The sequence below is a fragment of the Juglans regia genome, chromosome 1 (assembly GCF_001411555.2).
Source record: "Juglans regia cultivar Chandler chromosome 1, Walnut 2.0, whole genome shotgun sequence".
Classification (NCBI taxonomy): Eukaryota; Viridiplantae; Streptophyta; class Magnoliopsida; order Fagales; family Juglandaceae; genus Juglans; species Juglans regia.
In genome coordinates this window covers 16,158,596-16,176,545 of record NC_049901.1, presented here as the reverse complement: position 1 = coordinate 16,176,545, position 17,950 = coordinate 16,158,596, and the positions used below count along the sequence as shown (strand labels likewise).

The window sequence follows — 17,950 nt, the reverse complement described above, 5'->3', positions numbered from 1 at the left end:
TGGATTGCACCTCCAAAGCCAAAGGACACACAAAAACTCTGCGTTTTGGGCGTGTTGGAGTCCGCAATGCATTTTGTTTTTTTTCTTCTTCTTCTTCATCCGAGCGGGCTGAAACGGTGCGTTTTGGACGAATTGAAAATCGTAGAAATTTATCCTGCTTCTGCTTCAGGTCTTCTTCATGTTTTTAAAAACCAACAGGGTGAGCAAATAAAATGTATTCATGAACCTTTAAATTAAATTATATTATAAGCTTAATTTTATAATAAAGTATTTTTCTAAGAATAACACCAAATACCTTTTATAATTTTATTTGAGAAAGAAAAAAGAAAAAAAAAAGAAAAGAAAAGAAAAATTAGGACTAACAATTAATATTAAGAGAAAATATGTAATTATTATTTCTTTATTATTATTTATTTTTTTCCAAATAGTGAAAGGAATGACCACTCAGAAGAATATGTGCAGAATATAAATGAAGTGCTGTTCCCTAAACCCACAGGGCCCCAACCCTAAAAACCTTTTTGTTTGTTTATCTCCTTCTCAAAGTCTCAACCACCTCCACGGCTCCACACTCTCCCTTCCCCCCATTCTCTCTCCACACAGTACAAGAAGATTTGGTCGCTCTCCCTGCATGACATCTTAAAAGAAACTCTTGCCCTCACACACTGCCGAACCAGTTGAAAGGTAATGGGAAAGTACATGAAGAAATCGAAGATCACAGGTGGTGACGTCGCGCTGCTTATGGACCTCGCGCACACTCCTCAAGCGGCCTCCATTGGTGTCTGTACTAGAGCCAAGGCTTTGGCCCTCCAACGGCTCCAGAAAACCACTCCCTCACCCGCGGTTGCACCGAACCAAGATGCCTCATCTCTGTCCTACCTACAGCTACGCAGCCGCCGCCTCCAGAAGCTTCCTTTGATCATAAAACAACAGCCGCAGCAACAGCAACAGCCAAGAGAGTGCTGCAGGGAGAGCCCTAGCCCCAGGCCCAATTCGAGACCTAGGGTGGGGCAGGTGGACTCGGGGTTGGTGGAGGAGTATGAGCAGGGATGCTTTGGTGCATTTTGCAAGGGGAATGAAGCAGAGGAGAGTAATGATTTGGGGGTCGAGGCTTCGTTTGGAGAAAATAATTTGGAGCTTGATGGCAGAGACAGGTAAACTTTGATCATTTCTGTGTTTTTCTGAAATGGGTTTTGGTTTTTTCGCGTTAATGATTATTTTCCGTCTATTTTTCTTGATTCTATTTTCTTTTTTAATGTTTTCACTGGGGATGGAATTTGCAGTGTAGCTACGTTTAGTGTGAATTTCAGCGTATGGGTTCCATGCCCGGCCAGTTGCTTGGCCTTTTGGGTTAATCTCATGATGAGCGTTTCTTTTGGGGTTCTCGGTGTCGGTTTTTCTTCGTTCTTTAAGAAAAATTTAATAAAGCTTTTCTTTCATCTTTTTCTCACTCTAGTGCTAAAGATCTCTTTGTGGGGGCTTTTCGTTTTGTTGTTTTTGTTTTTGAAAATAAACCTCCTTTCATTACACCCCTCAAGTTAAAAAGGAAAAAAAATTGGGTTTTTACGGTAAAAATATACATCTTATTTCTTTTCTAGCTTTGCATGAAAGGGTTTTATATTTTCTTTGGAAAGGGATTTATTTTGGTGATTCCAATTTCTCTAATTATTTTTCAATTTTTGGGTGGTTACTGGCAATCATAACCTCATCCTGTATACTCTGTAAATTATTTATTACACGCAACCGAAATCCTTTTTGTTTCCTTCATGGTTTCTTTTTGGATGCCACCGGCCCACCAGCAAAATTGGGGTACGGAGAATAAAGCAACCCAGTGCTATGAAATATTCGTGTCTTTGAGTATAATATAAGAAAAATTAAAAGATAATGAAAAAAATTACTTTCTTTTTCCCTGAAGGGTTTCCGCTGCGTTTTAATTGATCCCTGTTTATATCAATGTGTTATTTTTTCTGAAAAAAAATGGTTACCTTGATAAATCACTTTCATAAAAAATATAGTGTAATTTTTTACTTACAAGAGGTTCTTTATTGTATAACTGCGACCTGGGTATCTCGGCAGTCTTTATTAATTGCATATTTGAAATTCCATAAAATCCTCTTAAGGCTTACTGCTCTACAAGATTACCAAGAAAGCGAAATGATAAAAAAATTTTCAAGTCAGTGGCATTGTATTATTTACTGTTCCTAAAGCCTGTTGGGGGTTCCTTCTGGTTTATTGCTCTTTTTATGGTTTATTCTGAAGACTTTGATCCATATAATTACTGTTCTTCAATTTTGACCTATAGAATTTAATGCATCAAGCAGTAAAAATAACTCCATCTTCATTGTATAAGCTTCAATGGTTGCCCTTGTTGATAAATCTCCTTGCTAAGAATTTGGAGCTCCTTCACTGATAATGGAAAAAGATGGTGAAATTAATTTTTGCAGTACTGCAAGCAATAAATCTTTTTGCCTCATTTGTGTTAGCAATGACAAATCGTATTCATGGGGCCTAGTTTCTGACTGAAACATGTATGAGGGATTATCTGTTTGGGTGGCCTCTAGTAGGTGACAAGATGCTGCAGATCTCTTTTAACTTTAATACGGCTGCTCCAATTCGGTGTTTATCATTTTAAAAACCTGTTACTTCGTTAGGTGGGTATCTTTGCCTCACGAATAAGGAAATGATTTTTGCCTTTGTTATTGTCTTGAAAGTTCTGATGTGAAGAAGCCCATTTAAGTGTGAGTTTTTATAAAGTGCGAACATTTTTTTTTAACAATCTTTTGGGTGTATAAGCACTGTTGTAAAATGTTTTGGTGTGTGTATATAGGAGCACCAGGGAGAGCACGCCTTGTAGTTTGATAATGGCCTCGGATTCCCTGGGAACCCCTGGTTCAACCACCAGGCGGCGAACAGTTTGTACTGAAAGTAACCAGAGAGTTCGGAATGACATGCGAAGAAACATCCCAACAGCACAAGAGATGGAGGAGTTCTTCGTCCATGCTGAGCAGCGACAACAGAGAATATTCATCGAGAAGTATATTACTCTCTTTCCAACGTTGATTCAGAGCTTCTTTTAGTTTTTTCATTTTAACAGTACATGTTTAACTTTAACAGCAGTGCAGATGGTTATTATTTTCTAGAATAACAACGATGACCATTACACTCTGCTAGTAAAAGCCTTGCCTGATTTTAATTTCTGGCTTTTACAGGTACAACTTCGATGTGATGAACGATTCGCCGCTTCCAGGACGATACGAATGGGTGCAGATTATTCCCGGCGCCAAGTTCATCTAATTAGAGTTGATATTCCCTGCAAATTATCAATTGATTTCTGGCTGAGCATATTTGTAGTGTGGGGATGAGCAAGAGGGCTGTATTTCATTTTCATCACCCTCCTAAGTGCATTGAAAGGAAAGTAGGGCTTGAGGCTTCTGATTTAATGGATCTGTAACGTTATAGACCCTATGAATTACACACTAACCAACTGAAAAAGAAAAAAAAAAAAAAAGGGACTGAAATCCCCTGATCTGGGGATGGATTCATTGGAGAGAAGATTGGGTAGGGTAGTTTTAGAGTTCCAATAGTTTCATCAATTGTAATATTTAGGGGGTTATATCTTATTACTAGATTTCATTTCCTGTTTTCCTTTCTAGATTTTTCAGTTGTGTATATTTAGGTATGGATAAACCTTGCTCTTTCGAAATAAATCAACTCCCTTCTCTTTATCATGATTTTTTTTTTTAGTAATTTTACGGACAATCGAGAAATATTTAAATTTTGTATAATAATTATAAAAAGATTAAAATTTATTATTAAAAAATTAATTTTTTAATGTAAATTTTATATTTTATTTATTTATTTTTTAAATAATTACATGGTATAATTTACTGTTATAAATATATATATATATTTTTTTTAGCAGTTCTAGGTATAGTGGGGATTGTATGTGCAAGTCTAGGTTATTTTAACTTTAAAATTATAAAATTATCTTTTTTAAAATAATGTTTTTTCTTATTTAATAATGTATCTGTACATGCAATCTCTATTTAAGGACTGTAAATAAATTTTTTTTTTTTTTTAATATTCGTACCATTCATTTATATAAGTGGAATATGTCCTGACCTGCACTTTAGGTAAATCTAATGCGAGAAAGTTTTCTGCCTCGGATGCTTCAACGTGTTGATCCTGAGGAATGATAAAGTTCGGTGTTGACCTAATTGACTGTTGGGTTGTGTTGACCAGTAATATCAAATTTTTAAGGAAAATACTACTTTACCCAATTGATTTGGCTGTTGGTCAAATTTTTTATTTAGTAATTATAGAAATGATTTTAAATATATTGATATATATTTTTTATTTTTTTAAAAATATGTAAATGTATTAAAAAAAATATTTAGATGATACGTCCAGCAATAAAGATGAGATGTCATAATAGGCTCACCTAATTTTTAAGAAAAAAGATGGGGTGTCATAATAGTCTCACCTAATTTTTAAAAAAAATGCTAGATGTCCCGTTGGGGGTGAGAACTCCTGGAATTTAACAAGTGTATTTTTATATATTTTTTAAAGTTTTTTTATATAATTTTTTAATAATTGTAAATATTTTAAAAAAATAAAAAATATTTTAATATTATTAAAAAATATTTTCTTAATCAAGAAGTAAAATAAAAAATCATAAAAAAATATGTTAATGATTTTTTTTTAACTTTATGATAAAGAAAGTATTTTTTTAATGATGTTCTAAATTTATTTTATTTTTTAAAAATATTTAAAAATATTAAAAAATTTATATAAAAAATAACTTAAAAACAAATACATGTAAAATAATATTACATCCCAGCGGAGCTGTAGCATTGTCTATTTTTAAAAGTAGATTTTGCATTAGGAAAATACTATGCCTACAGAATATCCACCGAAATTTTTTTTTGAATTTTTTTGAAATTTTTTTACTTAATGATTAAGTAAGTATTTTTAAATAAATATCTGATTTTTTTTAATTTTTAAAAACCATTTAAATAGTTTAAAAAAATAATGAAAGAAAAGATATATATATATATATATATATATATATATATATTTGAAGTGTTCGGTAACAAATTTCGGTAGAAATATTATGTGGACGTAGCAATCCTTTGCATTAAACTCTTTAAGGTTCTTTGTAATGATGATGTCTGACCATTTTACATCCAGCTGATCAGCCCCAAATGCAAAGATAACAATGAGAATTTCCCCCATTTTCTTACAAGTATTATATTCAATTTTAACATCAGGTCTGGCGGTTAAATAGGCATTGCAATTGGGTCCTTTGTGCATGGCACGCCTGGTTTTAATTGGCGCTGTTTGGTGGTGAGGTTGCTCGAGCTAGCATTTTTGGATTGTTTAGCATGTTGCTTGCTGCACAGTTTCAGGTTCTTCTGACATGGGGTTTTCGTTAATCTTTACCCTCCCCCTCTTATGAATTCGTTGGTACTTAAAGCTGTGCCTTAGTTTGTCAAGGGTGCATTTATTGGGTATGAATGAATGCCTTGTGGTGGAGAGAGAGACAGAGAGAGAGAGAGAGAGAGAGAGAGAGCCAGAGACAGAGACAGAGAGGGGTAATCTCCTTGGCCTCCCGCCCAATTCACATGGGTCACTGTACCTTTCTGCACTGATTACATCACCGACTGCAACATTATGTTTCAACATAGATTTGATGATGTCCGCTAGGCCTCTCTCTTTTCTTTTCTAGCTAATAATTTCATCATCCTCTTTTGGAGGACCCAAGTTGTAGGCCCAGCTGGTAAAACTAACGGCATCATTTTGCCTGTTTATTTGGTCATTCTGATTTACAGTTTTTTCTTTTGTTTTTGAACATTTTTTTTTTCTGGGTTTTGTTTTTGAATTTGATTGCTGAGGAGATAAGTGGAAGCTTAGATTTGAACTTCTGGATAATATATATATATATAGTTTTTACAGACAAAAATCATTCTAATTGTCACACCAGGGTAAAATCACACTTAAAGATGTTGCGGATTTCACCTCAATTATTGTACTTTTCCATTATCCAATCTTCCTTTTAATTAAGAACAGCATCTTTTAAGAAAAGCTACAACGTAATCATGAAACGAATAAAGTTTAAAATAATAGAAAATGACTTACTATTACTTTGAAATTGGAAGGTTAGAAATGATGTGAATCTAACCTTCCAAATGGAAGACCTTCTCGTAAGATTACAGTTTTATGAGGTAGACAGGCTCTAGAAAAACGAGTTCTTACCTTGACACGCACTCCCTTTCACTGAAAACAATATTGTTGATCACATGCTACCTCAGATTACTGTTTACATGACAAGTGAGAACTCTGGTTTGGAGGTTTTTGCAGACTTTGAGACTGACCAGACTTTTCAAAGTTGGGTTTTACAGCTTGTTCTTATCCCACTCAGACTATGTTTTACTGAATCCTTGAGTTTTTGGAGTGCATGCAATATTCATTACGATGCATGGATTTAGCCTTCAAATCTTCTTCTCCATATCATATCCATAACTGTTGTCACATAAATTTAATGGAATCTCAGAAACATTCAACTTTGCATCCCGTAGTATATGATACAGCTCCCCACATATATGAAGAGTCAGGATCTGAGTTCCGACTACTCCTCTTCTTCTTCCTCTTCTTCTTCTTAACTTTCACAAAATACAATTAGCAGGTCTCCCTTGGCCAGGCAAGTTTTCACGGAGCATCATCTTTGTCCTTGAATCTTTGTCTTATGTTCAGAAGTGTACCTTCCATCTTTTACAGTTTAACAGTGAAAAGTCCCTTTCCCCCCTTCCGCGCTATGATGTGTTTATATATATGTCATACATCATAGATATGTTCATGCAAGAGCAATTATATCTATAATTTTAGGATGTACAGCCACGCACACTATTTTTAAAAAAAATGAATAAATTTATTATTTATATTAAAAAAATTATTTTTTAATAATGTATCCTAATTTTTTTAAAAATAAGTGTGCGACTTGTATATCCAAAGAGTGTATCTAACTAGTATTACTCTGCAAGAAAACCATGTGAGTTTTTCTTGATTAAGATAACATGTTGTCCAAGCGTGGAGCAAAAAGAAAAATTATATTTGCAAGACGATATAGATAGCACACCTTTCACATGACCAATGACATGGTACGATGATGATGGAATATTCGTGCCATGAATCCAGATTCCAGTCAATAGGGGAGAGGTCGGGTATGAATCCTATATATGGTCGTGTGTTGTAGTCTTAGCATTCCATAGGAAGAAACTACAGCCCTTAAAGTGGAAGAGAGTGCATAAAAATGTCTGTAATGATGATAGGTTGGAGTGTAAATACTATTACCTGTGAATTGATCCCAATTTTGATGGTCCTACCTTTGAAGATTGCCACACAGTGCACAGTACACAGTACAGTACTACAGTACGCCAAGATGGTCCCGATTAATTAATATCCATCCTATCAAGGTCACTTCAATATATAATAGATTACAATATATACTCATCTGCTTTCATTTTGTCCTTCAGCATGCACAATTTAACCAAGTTGCAGTTTCCACCCATGCATGTGAATTTGTGTAGGAGGCTGCCAACCACACAATTTAGCATAGTGAACACAATTTATGTAACGCTTACAGCAGAGAATGATTGCAGTTGCAGAGAACGAATCAAACTGAGTATTGCAATAAACTATCATTGAAGTATGTAAACCCAAAGGTAAGGTGTAGCCAAAGTGTGAAATGAAAACTACATAAATAATACAAAAACCAGCACTTGCAGGACTTGGGACCAATTTGGATTGCTTGCAACAGCCTTCAGTCACCGATGAAAGGCTTTAATATTCATGGGAGATGAGAGTTTATGTTTTGTGTAGCCTACTATGAACATGAGATTGAAAGGGAGATGAAGAAGACACATGTCCACGTACATAAGCTTCATGTGTTTAATTTTGTTTTCTTCAATTCACACTTCAACATGTCATCCATCTATCATGGGGAACTGTAATTTCCATGCATGGGCAGGGTGCAACCCGACCCAAAAGTGTCGGGTTAAGACCCGAGACGGATTATTGGCCTTAGAGCTTATCACCCGAAAAATTCCGATCGGATTCAGATCGGATTTTGGGTTTGTTTGGATGGTATGTACTGTATTTTTTTCTCCATCGCTGACACCAAGTGTAGCAACCTTCCATGCACAAAAAATTGTAACGTTATGAATAGATTAGGATAATGTGTTACAAGAACTGTACAACATCGTTTCTTTTACTTAGATCTACCACTTCTTTTCTTCTATTTTCGTGTTAGGAAAGCTAACTATAGCACTACCTGAGGCACAATACACTTACAGGATCAACATTTTCCATTTGAGATAAGGACACTGAATTCAACAACTGGATTGTAGATCTTTTAAATTGAAAGGCCTAATCAAATGAAACTAAATTCAACGCTGAAAAAAATAAATTGGGGTCTTTCGGAAGTTGAATATTTCTGTTCTAAAACCTGTTTTAAAAGTGGACACAAGCTCATTCATTAATCTTCTTTGACTAAAAAGATTTCCAGCGGCATTGAAGAACAAAAGTAAAAATAATAATACTACAAAATAAAAAGGTCTTCAGACACCTAAAATATTTAAGAATATAATTAACTACGAAATTTTTGAATTTTAAGACATCAACGAATAGAAATTCAATTTCCCTGTTCTCGAAAGACTGATTAGGTTTCGTTTGGATAGTGAAAATATTTCATCTCATCTCATTATTACAATTTTTTTAAATTCCTACACAATATAATAAACAATTCAACTTTTTCAAATCTCAAAACAAGAATAATATTAAAAAATAATATTATAATAATATTTTATTTAACTTTTATCTAAAATCATCTTATCTCATCTCACTATCCAAACTGCAAGCTGCAATATCTTACATCAAGTGCTTCCAAAGTTCAAAGCAAGGACATTTGGACAAGAACGCATCTAACAGTTCATCTCGGTAAAAAGAATCTACCAATAACTAAAAAGATGAAAGGAATCTGATGAGAGAACCCTTATGAACAAAAGTTGTATCTATTACAAAAGCCATCTTCAAGATTCCATCCAAAAAAGCTTTGGAATTTGAAATCTTCACTTCATACTCTGGTTACAGTCAAATCATCTAATGGGAGAATTTTTTTTTTTTTGGCCAACAAACTAAGTGCGAAATACTAAAACAAAGTTGCCTTGAGCAGATCATCATACAATCCGCGTAAGAAATGCACGAGGCATTCCTTTATAAGTAAAACAAATACCCACGTCTGCATTCACAATGCTCCTGAAGAGCAAATGCATATTGTCATTCTATGGAGGGTGCTAAACTCTCGGCATGCTTTGCCTCTGCCATTTCAACTTCATATGTGCTGTTATCTGAAGATCTCTCATTCTCCATTGCCATACTTTTTAGTTTTGCTACTTGAACTGCACGCAGCTCATATCTGATAATCACATGCATCACATATCATTATGAGAGAGAGAGAGAGAGAGAGAGCATTCAAGTGGAGGAAAATGACTATCAAAAGAACTAACATCATTCACTATTATGTCCCCAAAAATTTCTTTCATGTCAACCCTTCAATGCCACTTCTAATAAAGGAAAAAGGGGTGGGGATGGGACAGAGAAGTTTATGGTGGCCAACGATGCCGTCATCAAATTCCATCAACAAGAACAAAAGCATGGAAATTATCTCAAGAATATCACAAACACGTATTATTACTGAAATAAAAGCATTTCACACGTCTATTCAGTAGTTTCAGTTATCACAATTATTCATGGCCCAGCTGAACTTAGAAGCTTCTAGCCGAGTCAATTGTGATGACAGAATGATGGACTTTATGCTTTTTTGGATAAGAATATGACAGACACACCACAACCACGATCTGGTTGAATAAAGACCATCCAGAGCATAACTATGTCAGACAAGTTACGAGCTTGACACATGACAAATTATTCATTTCTTTGTCCCAACTGCTCATTAGGTATAAGATCTTCATGGTGGTGCCATACGAAGTACAGGGTTCACAAACAAGCAAAACTAATATGTGAAAGCAATTTCATTGTCTAATCCAAGCTTGGGCTTCACTAAAGATACTGCCAAGTGTACAGTGTCCAATGTTGTTGAGAAACAATCGATCACTTCTATCTTTACTGAAGATACTCAGAAAGTGACTTATTTTTCTACACAGCAATTGGGTGTGGGAGCTATCTAGCTCTAAAAATTAAAGAAACCTGTCTTGTAAAAGGGACAAGGATAATAATGTTGGGCTCAATAAATGCAATTTGTATTAACTCATGCAGTTGGTTAGGAACATGAAAATGACACGAAAACTCCTACAGATAATGTAAACCAACACGAAAACCCAAAATACAGCGGTGGTCGATGTTTCCATGGAGTGAAGGCCATGGGCAATGGTGGTGACGAAATATGACTTTCAGGACACAAAACACTAGACTTCAGCATCGGGCTTCTATAATAGGCATGCTTCCAATGCCAGGTGACTATTTCTTCATTAGTTGGGGCCCCTTAGATTAACAAAATGAATAAAGTGGGATCTAAGTTTAGGCCAAAAGAACTTCCTTTTAGCTTCTTAAGGTTAAAATTTTAATACTGACTTATAAAGGTTCTTGAAGACATTGTCTACCAACGAGAATACACCTTCAGCATCCAAACTTGGTAAGGAAATAGGAACAGCATCAGGGCCTGAAACTTTCATACTTTCATCTCTTTCACAAGTTTCTCCACATCATTTTCCTCAGATGCTAATTCACTCCATTGTCAGAAGGCATCTGAGGCCAGGATTGTTTAAGTACAGAATAATCCTTAATCGCACCCTTTATGCAGTCAACTACAGTGTATTCTACACCGAGTACACTTGCAATGAGCTTCCATAGGCCCTGCTTGATTCTAAGAGAAGCCACCATTAGAAAAACTATTCTACAACATAAATGCCCCAACTCCCAAGACTTCTAAATTTGAAAGAACAAAACAAATGGTCCGAGTTATGTTAAAGCCATTGGAGAGTATTACCAAGAAGAAGAATTATGGAACTTCTATAGCTATCATTTTTTTTTTTTTTTTAATAAGTAACTTCTAAAGGTATCTGCATAGGGAAATTGAGATGCTAACCGACTGTCATTCAGATTTTAGGTGATGTGCCACAAAAGAATAAACAACCTGTGTTTTATCAAACCATGCTTCTTTCTCTTTTTTTTTTTTTTGGGGGGGGGTAAGAACATATGCAACACTTCAGGTATGCAATTCAAGTTGAGGATAATCTCATCTACAGTTGATGGAAAACAAATTCAATGAGTAAGACAACGTAACACTCAACCACGTTAGCCAAAGGATTGGGTTGAAGAATCAAATCCATATTACAATATGTTTCTAATACTTATCAATCACAAACTTGGAAACTTACTCAGCCACATAATTCTTGACAAGCTTAAAATATATTCTCCAAAACTGTCGCTCCTTCAAGTGACGAGGGCATAGCATGTATCTAAGTTGGGAAATTTCCTGGAAAAAAGAAGAAAGTACTTGTAAAGCCAAAAAGCAGAATCACTTTTGACATATTTTCTACGGTTCTTAGAATATGAAATTTTCCATATCCAACGAATGCAACTAAAAGCACAACAATTCATATTATTCTTAGTTTCAGATTTGAATCCCCCTTCTATTGAAAATGTAATATATAAACAATACTTAAAATGTCAAGAAAGCTTGGAGAACTACAACACAAAGACGCCAAGAAAGAAAGCACCTCTCAAAGTTGAAACATGACCCTATTTTCTTTTTTTTTTATAAGTAATAAATTATTTCATTGATAAAGAAAGTAGGCATAGCTTAGGTACACTGGAAGTATACATGTGAATACATCTATTTAAGAACTAGAAACAGTTACAAGGAAATCATGGAAGTTGTGGCCATTCAAATCTAGAGCAATGGCCCACAAAAACAAAGTCTTCCAGAAAAAATTCCTAAACTCTTCCATGGAGCGCTCATGATCCTCAAAAAGCCTCTTGTTTCTTTCACACCAAATACACCAAAACATACAAATGGGAGTCATCTTCCACACAGCCTTGATCTGTGGTGTTCTAGTGATCCCTCTCCAGCTTGCTAACAGTTCCACCACCCTACACGGCATTACCCAAGCTATTCCCGTTTTGCTGAAGAAATAACTCCAAATATCTCGAGTAAAATCACAATGTAAGAGTAGATGGTCCGTCGTTTCATCACTATTTCTGCACAAACAGCACCAGTCTGTGATGATAAGGCCACGACGTCTAAGATTATCTATGGTCATAATCTTCCCTAGAGCTGCTGTCCAAACAAAGAATGCTGCCTTGGTTGGTGCTTTACTCCTCCATATGGTCTTCCATGGAAAATTATGCCTTTGTTGCATAGTAATAGAGTCATAGAAGGAGCGTACCGAGAACTTCCCTTTCCTAGAGGGTCTCCATTCCAACGAATCTTCAGTTGTGGCCGCAATAGGAGTGCTGTACAGCAAGTTCAGAAACTCCACCAAACAAGTCACTTCCCAATCATGAGCATCCCGAGTAAGGCTAATATTCCACTCCTGTGAACCTTGGTTAATTACCCGCAAATCAGCCACCATAGCTTCCTTCTCCCTTGCAATACTGAAAATTGTGGGATAAGCCTCCTTCAAGGCCGTGTCTCCCACCCAAACATCCTTCCAAAAGCTGATCCTACTCCCATCCCCCAAACACAACCGAGTATTACTAGCAAAGGAGCACCAACCTTTCCGTATATACTTCCATAGCCCCACTCCATAAGACTCCCTACCTTCTTTAGAAACCGAATCCCCTCGTTCACGACCATACTTCATGTCAATCACCCCAATCACCCCTTTCCATAAGGCTCCCCTCTCATTGTTATAACGCCACAACCATTTACCTAACAAGGCCTTATTAAAATCTCTCACATTCCTAACCCCCAAGCCACCATCCCTCAAAGGAGAACATACCTTGTCCCACCCCACCAGATGGAATTTAAATTCATCTCCTATTCTACTCCATAAAAAGTCCCGTTGAATTTCTCCATTCTAGTTGCAATACTTACAGGAAGAAGAAATAAAGATTAGTAGTATGTGGGAAGGTTGGATAAAGTACTTTTGATAAGCGTGATACGCCCCCCTTTAGATAAATACAATCTTTTCCACCCGGCCAGCCTCCGCTCAAATTTTTCTAGCACCACCTCCCAAATTGTCTTAGCTTTGAAGGAAGCCCCCAACAGAAGTCCAAGGTACTTCATTGGCAACGAAGAAACCACACAACCCAATATGTCAACCAACCCTCTGATATTGTTTACATCACCAACCGCAACCATCTCCATCTTAGCAAGATTAATCTTCAACCCGGATACCACTTCAAAACAAAGTAGGATGGCCTTCAAAGATTGAATATACCCTACATTTGCCTCACAAAATAGCAAGGTGTCATCTACAAACAAAAGGTGAGAAATAATGGTAGAGCCGTGGATATCTCCTACTGAGAAGCCAGAGAAAAAACCTCCCTCTACTGCAACCGACACCATTCTACTTAGCGCCTCCATAACTAGAACAAACAAGAGGGGTGAACATGAAATCACCCCTATTTTCTTTTGAACATGAAATCATAATTCAGGTCATCTTGATTCCAACCACAATGTTTTCGTGTAATATCTACATGTATTGCATTTATCATGTCTTAATGAATATAAATCAAATAATCTTTATCCAACATGTTAGAGCAAACCATTTGGACATTGAAATAATCATATACGATCGACGACAGCTTTATGGATCCTCATATTCTCCTTTTCACCATTCTATCCTATCCAAAATCATATTCTTATTCTATTTAACATATCTTTCTCCACCCATGTTATTTTAGACCTTTTGCCTCTTTTCACTTTATCAACTTCAATTAAATCACTCTTTCTTGCCAGTACATTTATTGGTCTCCATAGCAATTAAGTTTCTATTACAATTGTTAGATATAAAATAAACTAGGGTCCAGCCCATTGCCAGAAATAAAATGAAGAGATAAAGTAAAAAAAGGTTGACTGGACATATAAAAAGGTGAAAGTGACGACATAAAGCAAACAGGACTTAGCTACTCCAAAGAAGGAAGAAGACCTCTATAAAAGAAGGGGATCTCTACAAATGTGACATCTCTACACTCTATTGGGACTCTCTCTCTCTCTCCAGATCTCAACAGGGACGACAGCTTCTTCAGCCTCTCCTAAACCCTATTTTTCCTATTATTTTGAAAGCTATGTGAGATCATGAGAAACTGTAAAATCATCAAATATAGTGGAATTTATCCTCAAATGACCCATGGACGTAGGCTTTTATGCCTAACCACGTAAACTTTGTCTCTATCTTTACTTACATTTTATGTGCTTTATTTATTATTTAATTTATGGATGAGCATCCAAGCACCAGATCAACGTCAGAGCTATCACCTTGGGCTATTTGACCGTGCTATTGGCCTATTATTGCATCAACAACAATAATGTTATATTCTCTCTTTTTATCTTTTTATAGCTAACATGTACCCACCAAAAGTTCAAGGTTTAGTATGGTTATTTCCCTTTCATATGTTTTGATATTAACAAGATTTACCACCCACTATAAACTGCAAATCCATAACACTACAGAGTCGCTAGATAAAAACCTCCAATATATATTGGAAATCACCATTATATTGAATCTTAGAAGTTCATTTATGGGACATGTAAACCCAGCAAGCAATCCCTTTTGACTGAACATAGAAAGACCCCATATACATATACCAAGTTCTCAAATAAAACAAGGAAAATAAATTTCAACATTGTGAATTTCAAAGAACGTAACAAATTCATTTAAACCCAATTCAAAGAATCAGAAATCAACCTTGACTTTCGAGATCACTAGAAGAGCATGCCGCTCCTGCCATTCGGAGAGATCCCTTCGGACATTGCCCGAAGTTGTAAGGTTACCATCACCACAAGCAGCTCCTTCATCATCTGCACCAAAATCAATCAAATATGCAATTCCGTTCAATAAAATTACAAATAATTAGATCCTTCCAATGTAGGTTAAGGTTGCAATAATCCCATTCGAGTTGAATGCAAGTCTCATCCCTTTTTTTCAACAGTTTCCAGCAAAGAAACAGTGCCTAAAAGAATTAGAATGAATAAAAAATTCAAGTTTGGTTGCTGAAATAAGGAAGAGAAAGAAAAAAAAAAAAGTAAAAATTGCAACCTTACTGTTTACATTAACAAGAAAAGAGAAATGAACCTAATTTATAAAATACAGAAGTTGAATAGATCATAAACAAGGTGGATTTTCTCGGGAATTACCCTGTAGAGGGAAATTCTTGAAGGTGTCGACAGTGAGGGACTTGAGGAAATCAATCAGTTGCTCGGTGACTCCGAGGAGCAGCTCTTCTTGTTGCTGTTGTTGTTGTTGTTTTTGTTGCGTAGGATTTGGGTTTTCGGTCTGTTGGCTGGTGCTTGAAAGGGATCGCCGGAACCAGGAGGACAGATTCATGGGTCCGTTCGGAGCCGATGCTCTCGTTTGTCCACTCTTGGACGACCCGACCCACCAAGTTTGTACAACTGAGGCCTCGTTTCATAGTAAGACGATAAGATTGAGATAGACATTTCTAATAATAGCGAGATAATTTATGAAAATAATAATATAATTTGAGTTTAGAATTTTATTAGATTTTGAAGAAATTAAAATAAAAATATTGTTGGAATAAAATTTTTGTTTTAAAAAAAATGTTAAATTATTTTATGAGTTTTATATAAAAATTTGAAAAAATTATAAATCTGTAATGATTAAATAAAAAATATTAAAAAATATTAAAAATTAAAAATATTTAGATTTAAATATTAATATAAAATGGAGACTATAAAGATTCAAGACGACCATCGAGTGGTAATACTAGCCCAGCCAGACCTGAGCCCAACTTTTAAGAAATGGAAAGAGAGCCCGGCCCAGCCCATATTTGTTGCTATGTGCGGCTAAGCAACTAAAATTAGAGATCTAATCGGTTTGGTCTTGAGGAATTACAGATCAAAAATTTCGATCCATTATTTTTATCTGGCCGGATCGTTAGTTATCGGTCCGATTAGTCCATTTAGTTTGACTCGGTCCATAAATATCTTTTTTCTTTGTTCTTTTTTTGACAAAAAAATTAATTAAATTAATAAAATTAAAATTAAATAATCTCTTTAACATTTTATATATGATTAATAAATATTAAATAATTTATTATATATATAGTCAATAGTAATCATTTAGATGAAAAATACTATATAAAATAATATATTATATAGATATAAAATTTATATATATATATTGGGTCAGTCTCGTCCAGTCTAGTAAAAAAAAAAAACTACATTCCAAGACCGACCAATAAAATTATCCATCCGGTCGAACCTTAAACCAAATTGTTAGAAATTTGAATTTCTATCCTATTTTTTATAGAGTAATGCTACATACAGTCGTGAAATGCATAAACACCGTGCAGTCGCTTTGAAAAAAAGTAGAATCCACTATTAAAAAATTAATTACTTTTCATATAGGTCTCATATTTATTCATTTTTTTAAAAACGACTGCACGGTACTTACGCGCTTACGAGTTACAACTGCAAGTATCATTTCTTTTTTTTATATGAAGTAGGAACGCTGAAAACCTGGATATTAATACCATAGACAATGCTAATGCTTTGCTATCCTCCCCATGTTACATGTTAGGAAAACAAACTTACGCGTGATTGATGACATCTCAACAGTGTAATAAATATAGATTTGACCCTTTTTTTAAAAAAAATTAATGGTTCTCTCAATTTTATTCACAATCTTCATTTTCGGCCGAAGAATAAATTTTACAAAAAATACTTGGAAATTACAAAAATACTAAAACCAAACTTTAAGAAAAACACTATCTCTATATTATGCTCATTACAATCAAAATCTACACATAAAAAATGAAGTTAAAAGCTACAACCATCTAATTATTAGGATTGTTCATCCATACCTGATTTTTTTGGGTCCGAAATTCGGGTTTCAAAACCTGGATACATTCGGTATTCTTTTTTTTTTTTTTCTTTTTTTCCTTTTTTTTTTTTAAGTTTGAATATTTTGAAAAAACAATTAGCATAACGCACATATACAGTTGAAAAAACAATTAGGTTGATGTCTCGATCGCTTCGCTATATATGTAATAAAAAGATCACGTACATATTAGCCTCATATTTTTAGAACTATTTTGCGTGGTGCTTGTTGTATTTAATTTGCTTGGTTTCGTGGGTGTTAAGTGCTGCGTGCCTCTAAACATGTTATACTGAAAAATAGCATATGTTAAAATTTAAATATATATACCAAACAAATGTGGTGATCAGCTCTTGCCTTTGCTTTAAACACAAATGGTTCGGCTATAAGTTATACCAAAAATTGCTCCTACAAAATGACCAGATGATCATTTGTCATGCTAATTGTATATGCGCGTTATGCTATCAAAACATTCAAACTTCAAAAAAAAAAAAACCCTTAAAAAACAAAGGGTATCGGGTTGTAAACCCGGGTTCCGGCTGAGTCTAATCCGGGCTAACCTAGTTAGGGTTCCGGCCCGAGTTTGAAACTTGGGTTTTCGGACAGGAATCTAATGAATAGTCCTAATAATTATAGTGCCTAAACCAATGTAATGTCAAAACATCCATTCTATATTTTCTCAAAGCCAACGATGGCAATTGAATAGTCAAAGAAAAAGTGGTTGAAACTTGAAACACCTACTGCATATTCTTTTGCAAGTTAATCAGCAACAAATTAACTTTCTCTGAATGAATGTTAAAAAGAAAAAACTTATTAGAAAGTAAGAAACCATTAAACAATGATTGTCGAATCATTTTCAAATATTACACCTG

The 17,950-nt window shown here is 35.0% G+C and overlaps 2 protein-coding genes across 2 annotated transcripts; one reads left to right on the top strand and one right to left on the bottom strand.

Moving 5' to 3' along the window:
• The first annotated feature begins 488 nt into the window (after window positions 1-488).
• Window positions 489-3,505, top strand: LOC109006032 (cyclin-dependent kinase inhibitor 3-like). Its single transcript, XM_018985174.2, has 3 exons — window positions 489-1,151; window positions 2,825-3,031; window positions 3,207-3,505. The coding sequence occupies exons 1-3, from the start codon at window positions 685-687 to the stop codon at window positions 3,289-3,291; spliced, it is 759 nt and encodes a 252-aa protein (XP_018840719.2). The 5' UTR covers window positions 489-684; the 3' UTR covers window positions 3,292-3,505.
• Window positions 3,506-9,009: 5,504 nt separating this feature from the next.
• LOC109006029 lies at window positions 9,010-15,654 on the bottom strand. Its single transcript, XM_018985172.2, has 4 exons — window positions 15,377-15,654; window positions 14,928-15,040; window positions 11,451-11,548; window positions 9,010-9,469 (listed from the first exon to the last, which is right to left on the bottom strand). The coding sequence occupies exons 1-4, from the start codon at window positions 15,564-15,566 to the stop codon at window positions 9,331-9,333; spliced, it is 540 nt and encodes a 179-aa protein (XP_018840717.1). The 5' UTR covers window positions 15,567-15,654; the 3' UTR covers window positions 9,010-9,330.
• Window positions 15,655-17,950: the final 2,296 nt, after the last annotated feature.